General features: G+C 42.5%; 2 protein-coding genes across 2 annotated transcripts; one reads left to right on the top strand and one right to left on the bottom strand.

Moving 5' to 3' along the window:
• Positions 1–2,411: 2,411 nt before the first annotated feature.
• LOC145452452 (DNA mismatch repair protein Mlh1-like) lies at positions 2,412–4,983 on the bottom strand. Its single transcript, XM_080330639.1, has one exon. The coding sequence runs from the start codon at positions 4,774–4,776 to the stop codon at positions 2,455–2,457; it is 2,322 nt and encodes a 773-aa protein (XP_080186765.1). The 5' UTR covers positions 4,777–4,983; the 3' UTR covers positions 2,412–2,454.
• A 2,449-nt stretch (positions 4,984–7,432) lies between these two features.
• On the top strand, positions 7,433–10,972 carry LOC145452729 (uncharacterized). Its single transcript, XM_080330886.1, has one exon. The coding sequence runs from the start codon at positions 7,433–7,435 to the stop codon at positions 10,970–10,972; it is 3,540 nt and encodes a 1,179-aa protein (XP_080187012.1).
• The last annotated feature ends 2,645 nt before the right edge of the window (positions 10,973–13,617 follow it).

Raw genomic sequence — 13,617 nt, 5'->3', positions numbered from 1 at the left:
AACCAACATGAAAATTGCTAGTGCATGCCTCCTCTTTACATCGCCTAGGCCAAGGTGGGTGCCCGATTCCATAGACAACTCCTAGTCGCTTCGACATCTTCCTTTCTTTTCATTGTATCGCATTTTTTTGTGGTGTATTGAACTGATAAAATTGCTAATAAACCAATGATGATGATGATAGTTCCGCTTGTAATCGATTAGGAATTTATAACATCACTTCATCATCATCATCATTGGTTTATTAGCAATTTTATCACTTCTATTTGTAATTTAGTATATCCAATGACCGCCTCCGTCAAAAAGTCGATCAGATAAATAGCACCAGGGTTGTAATGACTCGAATCGAATCACGATATTTTGATGACTCGATCGACTTGACTAGAGTCATTTTCTCAAAATAAGGAAATGACTTGACTCGAGTCAATTTGTGTATTGACTCGACTTGGACTAGAGTCATTGCGCATGACTCAAATCAAGTCATATGACTCGAGACTCAGACGGCCCAGACTGACATTCCATTGTAATTTCGAAGAATAGTAAAGTAGCCACACGTTTGGGATTTCGTCTGTTGGTATTGGTACTTGAAAATGCGACCACAAACTGTTAAAAGTGAGGAAAATAATTATATTATAAATGCGAACCGTTCGATATCGCCAAAAAAGTGGATATAATAATACTTCTGGAAACTGAGCAGTCAACACAATGACTTGGACTCGAATCATAATACCATGACTCGGACTCGACCATCTGCTCGCTGACTTGGACTTGACTCGGTGGTGAATTGAAAATGACTCGACTTGATTGACTCAAGTCAAAACTATAAAAGTGAGATTGACCTGTGACTCGGAGCCTTGTGACCAGAGGTGGTCAAAGTAGTCAAGAAAGCTACTCAAGTAGGAGTAGAAGTAGTGACGAAAAAATCTACTCAAGTAAGAGTAGAAGTACTTCTTCCATAAGCAACCTAAAACTACTTGAAGTAGAAGTAAAATTGTCTGACTTTAAATCTACTCAAGTAAGTAAGGAGTTGTGAAAACGATCGTACTTCGTTCGCATGGATTGTCAAAAGGTGCAAATTGAGCTATGCGAAAGGTGCCGAGCTTGATTCAAATTGATACGTACCAGGAGGTATTCAATTTTCGACGCATTCTTCAGCTTCATGGGATGAAAATGCTAGTATTGATATGGAAATGCGATACTAATCCTCTGTTTAATTGAACAAAACGTTTTAGAAAATATCATGGTATCGCGCACTCCCCTATAATATAAGGCCCCTAGTTTAGTCGAAGAGAAATACGGCGAAGTTGTATCGGATACGGTGTATAAACGCTTTGCGCGATTAGTAAAAGATATGGTGGATCGTAAAAATTCCATATTGTGTAGCTTTTTTTCCAGAAATTAAAGGCATTACTACACTTGCTTTTATACTTCAACGTTACCAGACAAAAGAACTGATATTCATTAGAGCTCAAAGTATGTGATACTGGGAATTGAAAGTGAAATATAAATACTACTTCTAAAAGCGGAAAATGTATTTCATGTCTTTAGTGCAGAAGGTTTCAAAGGTGGTATGCTGAAACAGCTATAAAACTAAAAAAAGTCCGAGTCCACTTTTCCAGATTAAGGACACGCCATGGACTGCTAGATTACGATTTGATAACTGAATGCTAGATTGCGAAACATCAGTTTCAAACGTTATGATGAGCCATATATACTGCGATGAAATATTTAATATGGGCGAAGGGCGACAATGCAGTGTGAACGGAACCACGCCAACCCGCCACCTAAATTATATTCAACGATACTTTCGGGAAATCATACTGGTGTCTCCGCATCCACTGAGCGCGAAGCGCGACGAAAATTTTGGGCTTTACTCAACTTTTATGAAAATTAAATGTTGGTACTCCGTGAAAACAGCCCCGAAACTCCTTAGGCTATCTTCCTGATTGGAGGGGTAATCTACTTCTACTTGACAAACTGAAAATAGCGAAAAGTAAGTAAGTAGATTCCAAAATATTACTAAGTAGAAGTAGCGAAAATCAGATCTACTTGAGTAAGTACCAGAAGTAGAGGAAACTACTTGAGTACTTCGAAAAAGTAGAAGTACTTCGAAAAAGTAGAAGTACTTCGTTACTGACCAACTCTGCTTGTGACTTGGTTACAACAGTGAATAGCGCCTCATAAATAGCCCACAACTATCCTGCTTAAGTACATGTACCACAGCATCTCCCAAGAAGCAAACTTACGCCACGTATGCATAGGCGCAGCATATATGAAAATATTCACAATGCCCAAGTCGAATATCTGGAGAGGGAACAGACACCTTTTGCAATCTGGCTACACAGCTGCACAAGTGCAGTGCACATACATGTTGACAGCTGGTCTCGAGACTCAGTCCAAAGTATACATCGCACTTGCAATCAAAAGGAATATAATTGTATTGAAAATTGCAGTAAATTAACATCGCTCAAAGACTTTATAGAGATCTGGCAAGCTAGCCAATTGCAGGAATGTTCCATCGCTCAACATAGATTTCCCAGGCAGCAAAATCCTCTGCAGTGCTCTATACACCAAATGCTCGACAACCCACTTCCAAGACTTGGCATCAGAGTTTTGACTGATGAAACAAGAACCTTCGCAATCAACGGAAGAATCTGCAATGACGCCGTCGTCAGGAGCCGTGTCCATTTGAGTGTTTTTCAGCAGATCGGGCATGTTGATATATCCTTTTCGTACTGAATAAAATCTCGCACACTCCCGACAAAAAGTTCGAAAACACTCGATTTCAGATTCCCAATTAACTTCCGTTGTGATTCGTAGTAAGAACATCGGCAATCCCTCCATCGAAGGCTCGTAATCTGGCAAGAGCATCGGTAATCCGACGATATTACCCTCCTCGTTCACTTCGAGCGAAAAGTAATCAGCCAACATTTCACGTTTTGTTTTGAGAAACTCAACAACGTTTTTTGCCAGCTCAATTTTGTTGCCATCAGCCGGCTGCCATCCACACTCAGTGCTATTCAACGCAAGCATGACCATATCGAAAACTGGTACTGGCTCGGAAAGTCGGTATATGCCAAAGTTTCCGAAATCAAACACCATAATCTGATAGAAGAGCTCTTCAGACAGCCTAGATGTGTTGGTCATAAATAGCTTGGTTTCAAACTGGATTAATGCCAATTCCGGATCAATGCACCCAACCCAGACATGATTTCCAATGACTTTTACGAGGTCGTCGTGTGCGTTCTCTTTTATTTCTTGCTGCAATTTCAACACACTTGTCAGTCTCACATGCTTTCGTTTCGGAAAAGATGACGTAGTTGTATCGCTCTTCTGTTTTTCATTGCTGGCTTTGGAAATTTGATCATCATTTTTTGCAAGCGGTAAACTTTCAACACACAGTTTCTTAGATGGGGGTTCAATCGAATCTATTTCCATGGCGACAGAACCAGAAAGGTTTTGGACAGGTAATTTGGAAATTCTTTTATCGGCTGTAGATCTTGCATTGTTATCTACTGGCTCTGTAAGTGTGGTCATGATATCTTGTTGACAATCGTTACTAGTACTCACAGAGCTGTTTGCGGATTGTGGTTTCAGGAATGCGTCAAGCTTTTGTAATTTACCATCAGTTCTGATTGTTTCGTGAGCATAAGTTTTAATTTCACTGCTATTGCTTTTTTTCGTCGTTACTTCTGATAAATCGATAGACACATTTGGAAGAAGCGTTTGGGTATAAAATGTACGGGAAGTGTCGCAACTCCGTAGCTTGACTTCGACTGCTCTCTGGATCGACTCTATGATTTCTGCTTCATGCAAAAAATGAACTTCATGCTTCGTCGGGTGTACGTTGACATCAATGTTTGCAGGCTCGATTTTAAGACTCATATAAACAAACGGGTGTGTGCCTTTAGGGAGAAACGTTTGATACACATTTGCCAAGCTTCGTTTCAACGGAGAGCAATCCACGAGACGATTGTTGATGAATAGAAGAAGTATGAACTTTTTCATGGAGCAGTTAGCGTTACTAACGTAGCCATGCATTTCAAATTTCAGGGAGGTATTTTTTTGCTCGATGCTTATCAAATCTTTCGAAATCTTAGTCCCATATATGACACCGATGTTATCCAAAATTGAAGAACCTTGTTGGGTTCTAACCGATATTCCACCGGAAGGTCCACCTTCGCCGGCTTTACGCAATGTAAATGACACCCCGGCATTATGTATCGAGTATTTACTGATTACATCGGCGATTCTTTGGTGTTCATCGGCAGGATTGTTGAGTGCTTTTCTTCTAGTGGGTACATTGTAAAACAGGTCCTCTACTGTTATCTGCGTACCAATACTTCCTGCTGTTGGTCTGGGAGAGTCTTTTATACGTCCATCCGCATATGTAGCTTTGTATGCACATTGACTATCTTTCGTGCGGGTGCATATTGCCAAATGCGATACATGACTGATGCTGGCAAGAGCCTCTCCACGAAATCCAAATGTGGTCATGCTACTGAGGTCACTAAACTCGCGAAGTTTGCTGGTAGTGAAACGCTCGCAGACAATTTTCATATCCTCTTTACGGATTCCGTGACCATCATCCAAAATCTGTAGCATTTTGAGTCCTCCGCCCTTGAGAGAGACTGTAATATTTTTCGAACCGGCGTCCAGGCTGTTTTCTAGCATTTCCTTAATGGCGTTCGAGGGTCTCTGGATAACTTCACCAGCAGCAATGCGATTGACTACATCTTCCTGGAGTCTTTTAATCACGGGTATATCGGCGATCTCCATTGTAGATAGTACCAAAAGAAGGTGTATATGTCCAACTTTCAAAGAGATTTCCAATTTACCTAATATTATAGCTCTTCTGATTCTAGGAATGAGGAAAGTCAGGAGCAATGAACGTACATTCTTTGGTCGAGATGCTACAGTAATATCCAATACCCCAAAGTGGGGTTTCCCCACCCTTTCCCGCCGATATCGGTATAAACACAATAAATAAACAAATGTAACGAGATCCGTGACGCTTGATTGTCAAATGAAAATTCACTCAACTGTGACTTTGACCGAAAATTCAAAGCTGAACACAACAGTGAACAGAATGTCATCGAGATGGCAATTTACATTCATACGTCTAAATTGCTGTGGTTTAGTTGTGTTTGTAAACTTGGAACTTGGAACTGTATTCAGCATATTTACTTTCAGTATTGTTTTATATTGTGTATGTCTCACTGGGTTATATATCACTGAGCTATATATAGGCTGCACATTTTTATATGAAGCTACCCCTGGTTGTTTCGGCTGGAATTCGCGCCAGAGATGAGGGAATTCATTATTTCCTAATGCCAATGATGACTTGTATTTGAGTTAGATATATTCAGAGGGGATCAAAGTAGTCAAGAAAGCTACTAAAGTAGAAGTAGAAGTAGCGACGAAAAAATCTACTCAAGTACGAGTAGAAGTACTTCTTACATAAGCAACCTAAAACTACTTGAAGTAGAAGTAGAATTAACTGACTTTAAATCTACTCAAGTAAGTAAGTATGTGAAAACGGTCGTAATTCGTTCGCATGAACTGTCAAAAGCTGCAAATTAAGCTATGCGGAAGGTATAGTGAGCTTGATTCATATTGATGCATCCCAGGAGTGTCAATTTTTGATAGAATAAGCAGTCGTCCACATCATGGGATGTAAATGATAGCATTGATATGGAAATGCGATACTAATCCTTTGTTTACTCGAACAGTACTGCAGTAATCTGCAGGGTTTAGTGTAGTGATTATTGTCATCAGTTGATTAGGCGCCCCGTGCTTTGTTCTCTGTATATGTCGATTGGGCGCCGCTTCTAGTTTATTCGTTTCTGTCGTTGGTACTGTTGTGTTAGCTACTTTAAGTTGTACGCTGTCAGTTGTTCTTTGTGTTCTATGTGGTCTCTAGTTATTGACATGGGTTTCTATTGTTTAGGCTTGTCTTCCATAACCGCAGGCGACCACTATTTTAAAACCTAATTTCACGACCCAGTTTCATTTGCTGTATTTGGACATTCCTTCGTTACATCAATTATTGCAATACATATCATTTCTACCTTCATCTACGGATCATCATTTGTCTGGATCGGTCGTGGAATTTGAGTTCAATACAAAAAGTGGTTTCAATAACTCTCCTTACGTTGGGAGCAGTTACAGTTTTAAAATATACGCTTGTAAGAACGGGAGACTGAAGCATTTCGAAGATGGCTTCGAAAGAAAACACGACAGCCAATCACGAGATGGGTAATCATGATGTTAAGGCATCCGATGACGCCCATGGAACCGTGCATGTGGATGCAAAGTCCGCTGATGCAAAGGCTTCTGATCAAGTCCATAGAACAGCGCTTGTGGGTGAAACGTCCGCTGATGACGCCGATAAATCTCATGGAACCACGCATGTGGATGTAACATCCGCTGATGCAAAGGCATCCGACAAAGCCCGTGGAACCGCGCACGTGGGCGCAACGTCCACTGATGACGCTAATGTACCGCGCAACGACCGCAATGCAGGCGAACATGACGGTGAAGGACCGTCTGATGTAGCGAAGAAGCGGCCAGCGGCGACACGTAGTAAGAACAAAGAAATAAAGGCACGATATTCAGAAAGCACCGAACATTTGAGCCGAAGAATGGAAAAATGCTCCGAGATCGCAATAATCTCGAGTGATGAAAGTGAAGTAGGGGAGTCTTTGAAGCTGATGCTACAGCACAGAGACAGTTTGAGAAATATTCTGAAAGTGATGAAAGATGTTCTTCCAGACGACGAGTATGTCCCATTTGGAGAAGAATTCAAACGTCTGGAAGCTGCAATAGCAGAAATCAAGCTAGAAGTGTCGAAGCGTCTTGGGGATATTAGAAGCGATAAACGTTCGCGTTCTAGTCGGTCGAGTCGAACGAAGTCGTCCAAAAACTCGTCGAAAGCCAACAGTGTCAAATCTCACATTCAGAAGATGAGAGATGCCGATGAGAAGGCAGCGGTGCTCAGAGCAAGTTTACCTTTCACAGAGAAGATGGCCTCACTTGAGACACGAAAGGCTTTGCTCGAAACGCAGAGAGAGATCGCAACTCAAGAAGCGATTGCAAAAAAGTGCAGGGAAGTTGAGAAGGTTGAGAATCCGTTCGGTCTGATGGAAGAGTTGGAAGATCTTCATACATGGAGCCACCAGCGGTTTCACGTCAAGATCAAACAACAGAAATCGCCGTTAACGAAATCCCACCAGCGAGAAATCCTGTTGAAGATCCAGTTGATGTTCGTGACAGACCACAATTTAGTTCTCGCGTGGTGGCCAATGACTCTCGCGTGGCTGATTATTCTCGCGTCGAACCTTCAATCAATAGGATCGCAGGACACATCGCTCAAGCACCGTCTGCACCACCAGTAACTAATAGGCTTAACGTCTATTCCGATAACTTTGTTCCAATGTTTGCAGATAAGGCACAGATTCCGCGTGATCCCGTGAGTAGATCCGGTGCAGCTCCGAATATCACAGCATCGAACTTGAATGCTCGCGGCACTCTCGATGGTCTCCAACGCAACGAGGAGTTACTTCTATCAATGATGAGGGAAATGATATCCGCCCAAAGACTTCCAAGCATTCGGTTATGGAAATTTACTGGTAACCCTTTGGATTTTCCGAAATGGGAAGCATCGTTTGAGGCGCTGGTGGAGTCTAGAGTTCAAAATATTAACGAAAAAATGAATTTGTTACGGCAATATTTAGGTGAAGGTCCTTTGAGGGTTGTCGATGGCTACTTTCTCAATAACACCGATGAATCGTACTTGGCTGCCAAAAGAGAGTTGAAGCTCAGATACGGTGGTAGCACGTCGATTGGAAGCGCCTTCATCAATGAACTGAAAGCGTGGAAGCCCGTCAAAAGTAAGCACGAGCTTCGTGAGTTTTCTGACTTTCTGTTGCAAGTTTCAGCCAACAAGGAGCGAAATACGGACTTGAAAACGCTCGACTATGCGTCTTGTCAAATACCAGCTGTGGTCAACAAACTCCCGCTGTATTTGAAGAACCGGTGGATGGATGAAGTTCACAAATACAAGCGGTTTACTGGTAACGACGACAGTTACCCGCCATTTGTTAACATTGTCAGATTTGTTAAGGACCAATCCGATATCAAGAATCAGCCTGAATTTGAAGTGCAAGACAGCGGAAACATCGAGAGCAAACCGAAACCGAAAACAACTTCTTTCGCGTTCAAAGTAGAGAAGGCAAGTTGTTTGCATTGTGAAGGAGATCATCACATTGCTGACTGCTTTGAATTGCAAGGCAAAACCATGGCGGAGCGTAAGAAGGTATTTTATGCTCTTTATCTGTGTTTCGGCTGTGGCAACAAAACTGGTAAAACTCACATTTCAAGATCCTGTACCAAGCGAGCAAAATGCTCCAAATGTGACAAAAGGCATCCTACATGCCTTCATATTGACACAGATCATGAAAAGGAAGTTAGCACCTCAACTTCTCTATGTACGCAGATATGCGATTCAAATGGTAAAGGAATAAGCAGCGCGCTCATTGTACCTGTTTGGGTTAGATCAAAACATAATGCGAGATGTGAAGTACTTTGTTATTGCGTCCTTGACGACCATTCCAACTCCAGTTTTATCTCAGACGAACTGTTTGATAAGCTTGACCTAGATGGAAAGGATACAGCGATATCGTTGACAACTCTTGCCGGGAGAGACATCAACACGCCTTGCAAGAAAGTCAAGGATTTGGAGATCTTGAGCTATGACAAGAAAGAAAAAGTTGATGTGGCGACACTTTTCACGGAAAAGGAGATTCCAGTCTGTCGCACCCAGATTCCCAACCGTAAAGTCTGCAAGGAGTGGGCACATCTCACAGAGGTATGTGATCAGCTTGTCCCGTACGACTCTAAGTTGGATGTTTCAGTATTGCTCGGCACAGATGTACCGAAAGCATTGCGACTGAGAGACGTCGTGGCTGGAGGGGACAATGAACCATTTGGCGTGCGTACCATATTAGGTTGGGGAGTTGTAGGTCCAATGTGTCTGGACGTTGCTAAGGATTCCGTCACTTGTCACAAAACGTTAATTCGACCTACGGCCCTAGATGACAAGCTTGTGTTCGGTTCGAAATGTAAAGAAGTATTAACACCTCAATCAGTAGGAGCCATGTTCGAGATTGAATTTGCGGAACACAATGGTAAGCATATTCCAATGTCAATAGAAGACCGTAGGTTCGTCGAAATTCTCAAAGAAGGCACATTTCAAAGATGCGATGGTCATTTGGAAATGCCTTTACCCTTGAAAAGTAGTAAGGCAACGTTACCGAATAACAAGCCGCTTGCTGTAAAACGAATCGCTCAACTTAGAAAGCGCCTTCTGAAAGATGAAAAGTATTCCGCAGACTATGTGACCTTCATGGAAAATGTCATTAATAATTGGGCTGAGGTAGTACCAGAGACTGACAGAAATATCGCAAATGGTAAAGTGAATTACATACCACACTTGGGAGTTTATCACCCGCATAAACCGGATAAAATCAGAGTCGTGTTCGATTGCTCTGCTCCATATTGCTCAATATCCCTGAATGATGTTTTGTTATCTGGCCCAATACTGCTGAATGAGATGCTGGGAGTTCTTTGCAGGTTTCGGAAAGGACACGTGGCGTTGTGCACAGATATAGAAGCTATGTTCCATCAGTTTATTGTATCGCAGCCGTATCGTGATTTTCTAAGATTCCTGTGGTTCCAAGATCACGACATCAGGAATGGACCTCTGGTGGAATACCGGATGAAGGTTCATTTGTTTGGAGCAAAAAGTTCACCAGGCTGTGCGAACTTTGGATTGAAGCGGGCGGCTGATGATGGAGAAGGTCAGTTTGGTCCCGACGCGGCTAATTTTATACGCGACGACTTCTACATGGATGACGGTATTACGTCGAAGGACTCTGTTGAAGAAATCGTGAGTTTGGTTAAAAGCAGCAAAGCACTGTGCGCTAGTTTCAAGTTGCGACTTTGCAAATTCGTTTCCAATAGTGCAGAGGTAATGAATTCTATTCCAACGGAAGATAGAGCGACTGGGTATCGCGAAATAAACCTATGTGATGATATCGTGCCTAACACTCGAACATTGGGGCTAATTTGGGATGTTAAGAATGATTGTTTCAGATTCAACATCCAATTGTCCGATCGTGCGGTGAACAGGCGTTCCATCTTATCCTTTGTCAACTCCGTATATGATCCGTTGGGTTTCATATCGCCAGTGGTGTTGGAAGGGAAACTCATTCTGCAATCTCTTTGCAAAGCTGGGACGGACTGGGATGATGAAGTACCAGACGAGCTGAAGCGCCGATGGGTTGCGTGGTGTTCAACGTTATCATCGATCAAGTCTTTGCGCATTGACCGCTGTTTCAAGCCGCCGAGTTTTGGTAAGATCGTGCTTGTTGAATATCATCATTTTTCGGACAGCAGCTCGTATGCTTATGGTCAATGCTCTTACGTACGCTTGGTCAACGAAAGAGGAAATGCACATGTTTCGTTGGTAATCGGAAAGGCCAGAGTGGCCCCTCAGAAGCGACAGGTATCTATTCCGCGTTTGGAGTTGAATGCTGCTGTTGTTTCTGCTCGGATGAGTAAGTTCCTGAGAAATGAATTGAAGTTCGAAACGATAAAGGAGTATTTCTGGGTTGATAGCATGGTTGTTTTGGGCTATATCCGAAATGAGTCGAAACGTTTCAATGTGTTTGTTGCGAACAGGGTGCAAACTATTCATGACCTCACCGAACCTAGCTCGTGGCATCATATCAGCTCGGCGATGAACCCCAGCGACGATGCGAGTCGTGGCATCGATGGCAAAGACCTCACAGATGATTGTCGTTGGCTGAAGGGTCCTGAATTTTTGTGGAAAGCAGGACCATTCGTCGTTGCTAGTGATCACGACTACAAGCCAACCGAACGAGATGCATTGGAAGTTGATGCTGAAATGTGAAAAGCGACTGCGTTTCAGGTCAAAACGGACGCGGAAGTTAGTGGTCTCCAATCCATTGATATTAATCGGTTGGAGTCCATTTCGGAATGGAAAGGAATGGTAAAAGCCGTAGCCAACTGCCTCAGGTACATAAACATATTGCGAAAACAACCCTCCACTTTGTCCAGCGAGTTAATGAATATTTCTGAAAAAATAATTATCCGTTCTCTCCAGAGAGAAGTGTTTTCGCAGGAGATCAATGCCTTAGAAGAACATGGCGCTGAAAATCGTTCGGCTGGAAAGAAACCAACAGGTGGAAGTTTGGCAAGCTTGAATCCGTTCCTCGACACTGACGGGATACTACGTGTTGGTGGCCGTATTGGAAACTCAAATCAAGATTTCGATGTGAAACATCCTGTAATAATGCCTCGACAGTCCCTTCTGACACGGCGGCTAGTTCGTCATTTTCATGAAGGTGTAAATCACATGGGTAGGTACACAACCTTGAACTCAGTTAGACAACATGGCTTTTGGGTCGTTCGAGGTCCATCAGTTGTATCAGAGGTGATACATAATTGCGTGGTTTGTAAGAAACTCAGGGCAAAGATGCAGAACCAACAGATGGCCGACCTCCCGCCAGATCGACTAAACCAAGAGGCGCCATTCACCTTCTCCGGCTGTGATGTCTTTGGAACATACTACATCAAAGAACGGAGGTCAACGATGAAAAGGTATTGTGTCGTTTTCACTTGCATGTCTTCACGAGCAGTTCATCTGGAGCCACTGAATACTTTAACCACGGATTCGTTCATAAACGCTTTGAGAAGGTTCATCTGTCGGAGAGGAGTAATCAAACAATTGCGCTGTGACTGTGGAACCAACTTCGTCGGCGCGAGTAACGAGCTTCAAAGAGAATTGAAGACGATGAATCAGCAAAGAATAAGTGAATTTCTGTTGTCGAAAAATTGTGATTATTTCGAGTTCAAATTTACGATACCGCATGCCAGCCACATGTCTGGATATGTCGAACGTCAAATTAGAACGATAAAATCGGCCCTTGACCCATTGCTGAATAACTTCGGTCACATGCTCTGTGACGAGTCCTTCAGAACTTTCCTTTGTGAAGTTGAATGTATCGTTAACTCGCGACCATTAGATGTTTCAAGCATTAATGACCCTTCAGCTCCGGAACCTTTGACTCCGAATCACATTAACTTTGAAATCGAAAATTGTTCTGCCTCCACCTGGTGTGTTTCAAAAAGATGATTTTTATTTGAGACGCAGGTGGCGCCGCGTCCAGTACATGGCCAACGAATTTTGGAATCGGTGGAGAAAAGAGTACGTTCAATCCCTGCAACGGCGACAAAAGTGGACAAGCGTCATGCGGAATCTGAAAGTCGGTGATGTCGTCTTGCTGTCGGAAGAAAATCTGCCACGAAATCGCTGGAAACTGGGCAGAATCGACTCCGTTTATCCTTCAGATGATGGGTTGGTGAGGAAAGCAAGGATACTCGTTGGGCGAAGAGACTCCAACGGAAAGCCGACTTATCTGGAACGGCCAATACACAAACTGATATTACTAGTTGAATCAGACTCGTGGTCGTTAAAGACAGAACAGTAGCCGCTATGTTCACTGTGTATGTGCATGCATCTGTCTCGTGTTTAGTTTATGACATCAATGATTGAGAATTTGTGAATACTGTATGCTTATCGTACGTATACGTGTCTTTAGCACTTCGTGTAGTATGTATTTGTGGGTCGATCCCCGACGATGGGAGCCTTTATTGAACTTATTTGTTTGCGAAACCACAATTGCATCAAATTGCAGTTTCGGAGGAGCCATGTTACTGCAGTAATCTGCAGGGTTTAGTGTAGTGATTATTGTCATCAGTTGATTAGGCGCCCCGTGCTTTGTTCTCTGTATATGTCGATTGGGCGCCGCTTCTAGTTTATTCGTTTCTGTCGTTGGTACTGTTGTGTTAGCTACTTTAAGTTGTACGCTGTCAGTTGTTCTTTGTGTTCTATGTGGTCTCTAGTTATTGACATGGGTTTCTATTGTTTAGGCTTGTCTTCCATAACCGCAGGCGACCACTATTTTAAAACCTAATTTCACGACCCAGTTTCATTTGCTGTATTTGGACATTCCTTCGTTACATCAATTATTGCAATACATATCATTTCTACCTTCATCTACGGATCATCATTTGTCTGGATCGGTCGTGGAATTTGAGTTCAATACAAAAAGTGGTTTCAATAACTCTCCTTACGTTGGGAGCAGTTACACCCCATTTAGAGAATATCATGGCATGGCTCCCTCCCCCATATTATAGGGCCCCTAGTCCAGTCAGAGAGCAATACGGAGAAGTTGTGTGTCAGATACGACTTCAACACTTTGTGCGATTAGCATACGTTAATTAATAATATGGCAGTTCGTAAAAATGCCACATAGTGTATAGCTTTATTTTCGGAAAATATAAGGCTTTATTACAATTGCTTCTATAGTTCAACATGTATAGACAAAAGAACTGAAACTATAATTAGAACTCAACATATAATACTCGTAATTGAAAGAAAAATACAAATGCTACTTGTAAGTAGCGGTAAATATATTTCATGTCTTTTGTTCAGAAAGTTTCAACGGTGGTCTTCGAAAACAGGTCTAACGT

This window comes from Botryllus schlosseri, chromosome 12, assembly GCF_051294905.1.
Source record: "Botryllus schlosseri isolate E-star chromosome 12, Bs_hap1, whole genome shotgun sequence".
NCBI classification, from domain to species: Eukaryota; Metazoa; Chordata; class Ascidiacea; order Stolidobranchia; family Styelidae; genus Botryllus; species Botryllus schlosseri.
The sequence above is the reverse complement of the archived record's forward strand: the minus strand, read 5'-3'. Positions and strand labels throughout refer to the sequence as shown.

Coding starts and splice junctions, on each gene's coding strand:
- LOC145452729 (XM_080330886.1), top strand. CDS start 7,433: ATGTTTGCAGATAAGGCACAGATTCCGCGTGATCCCGTGAGTAGATCC.
- LOC145452452 (XM_080330639.1), bottom strand. CDS start 4,776: ATGGAGATCGCCGATATACCCGTGATTAAAAGACTCCAGGAAGATGTA.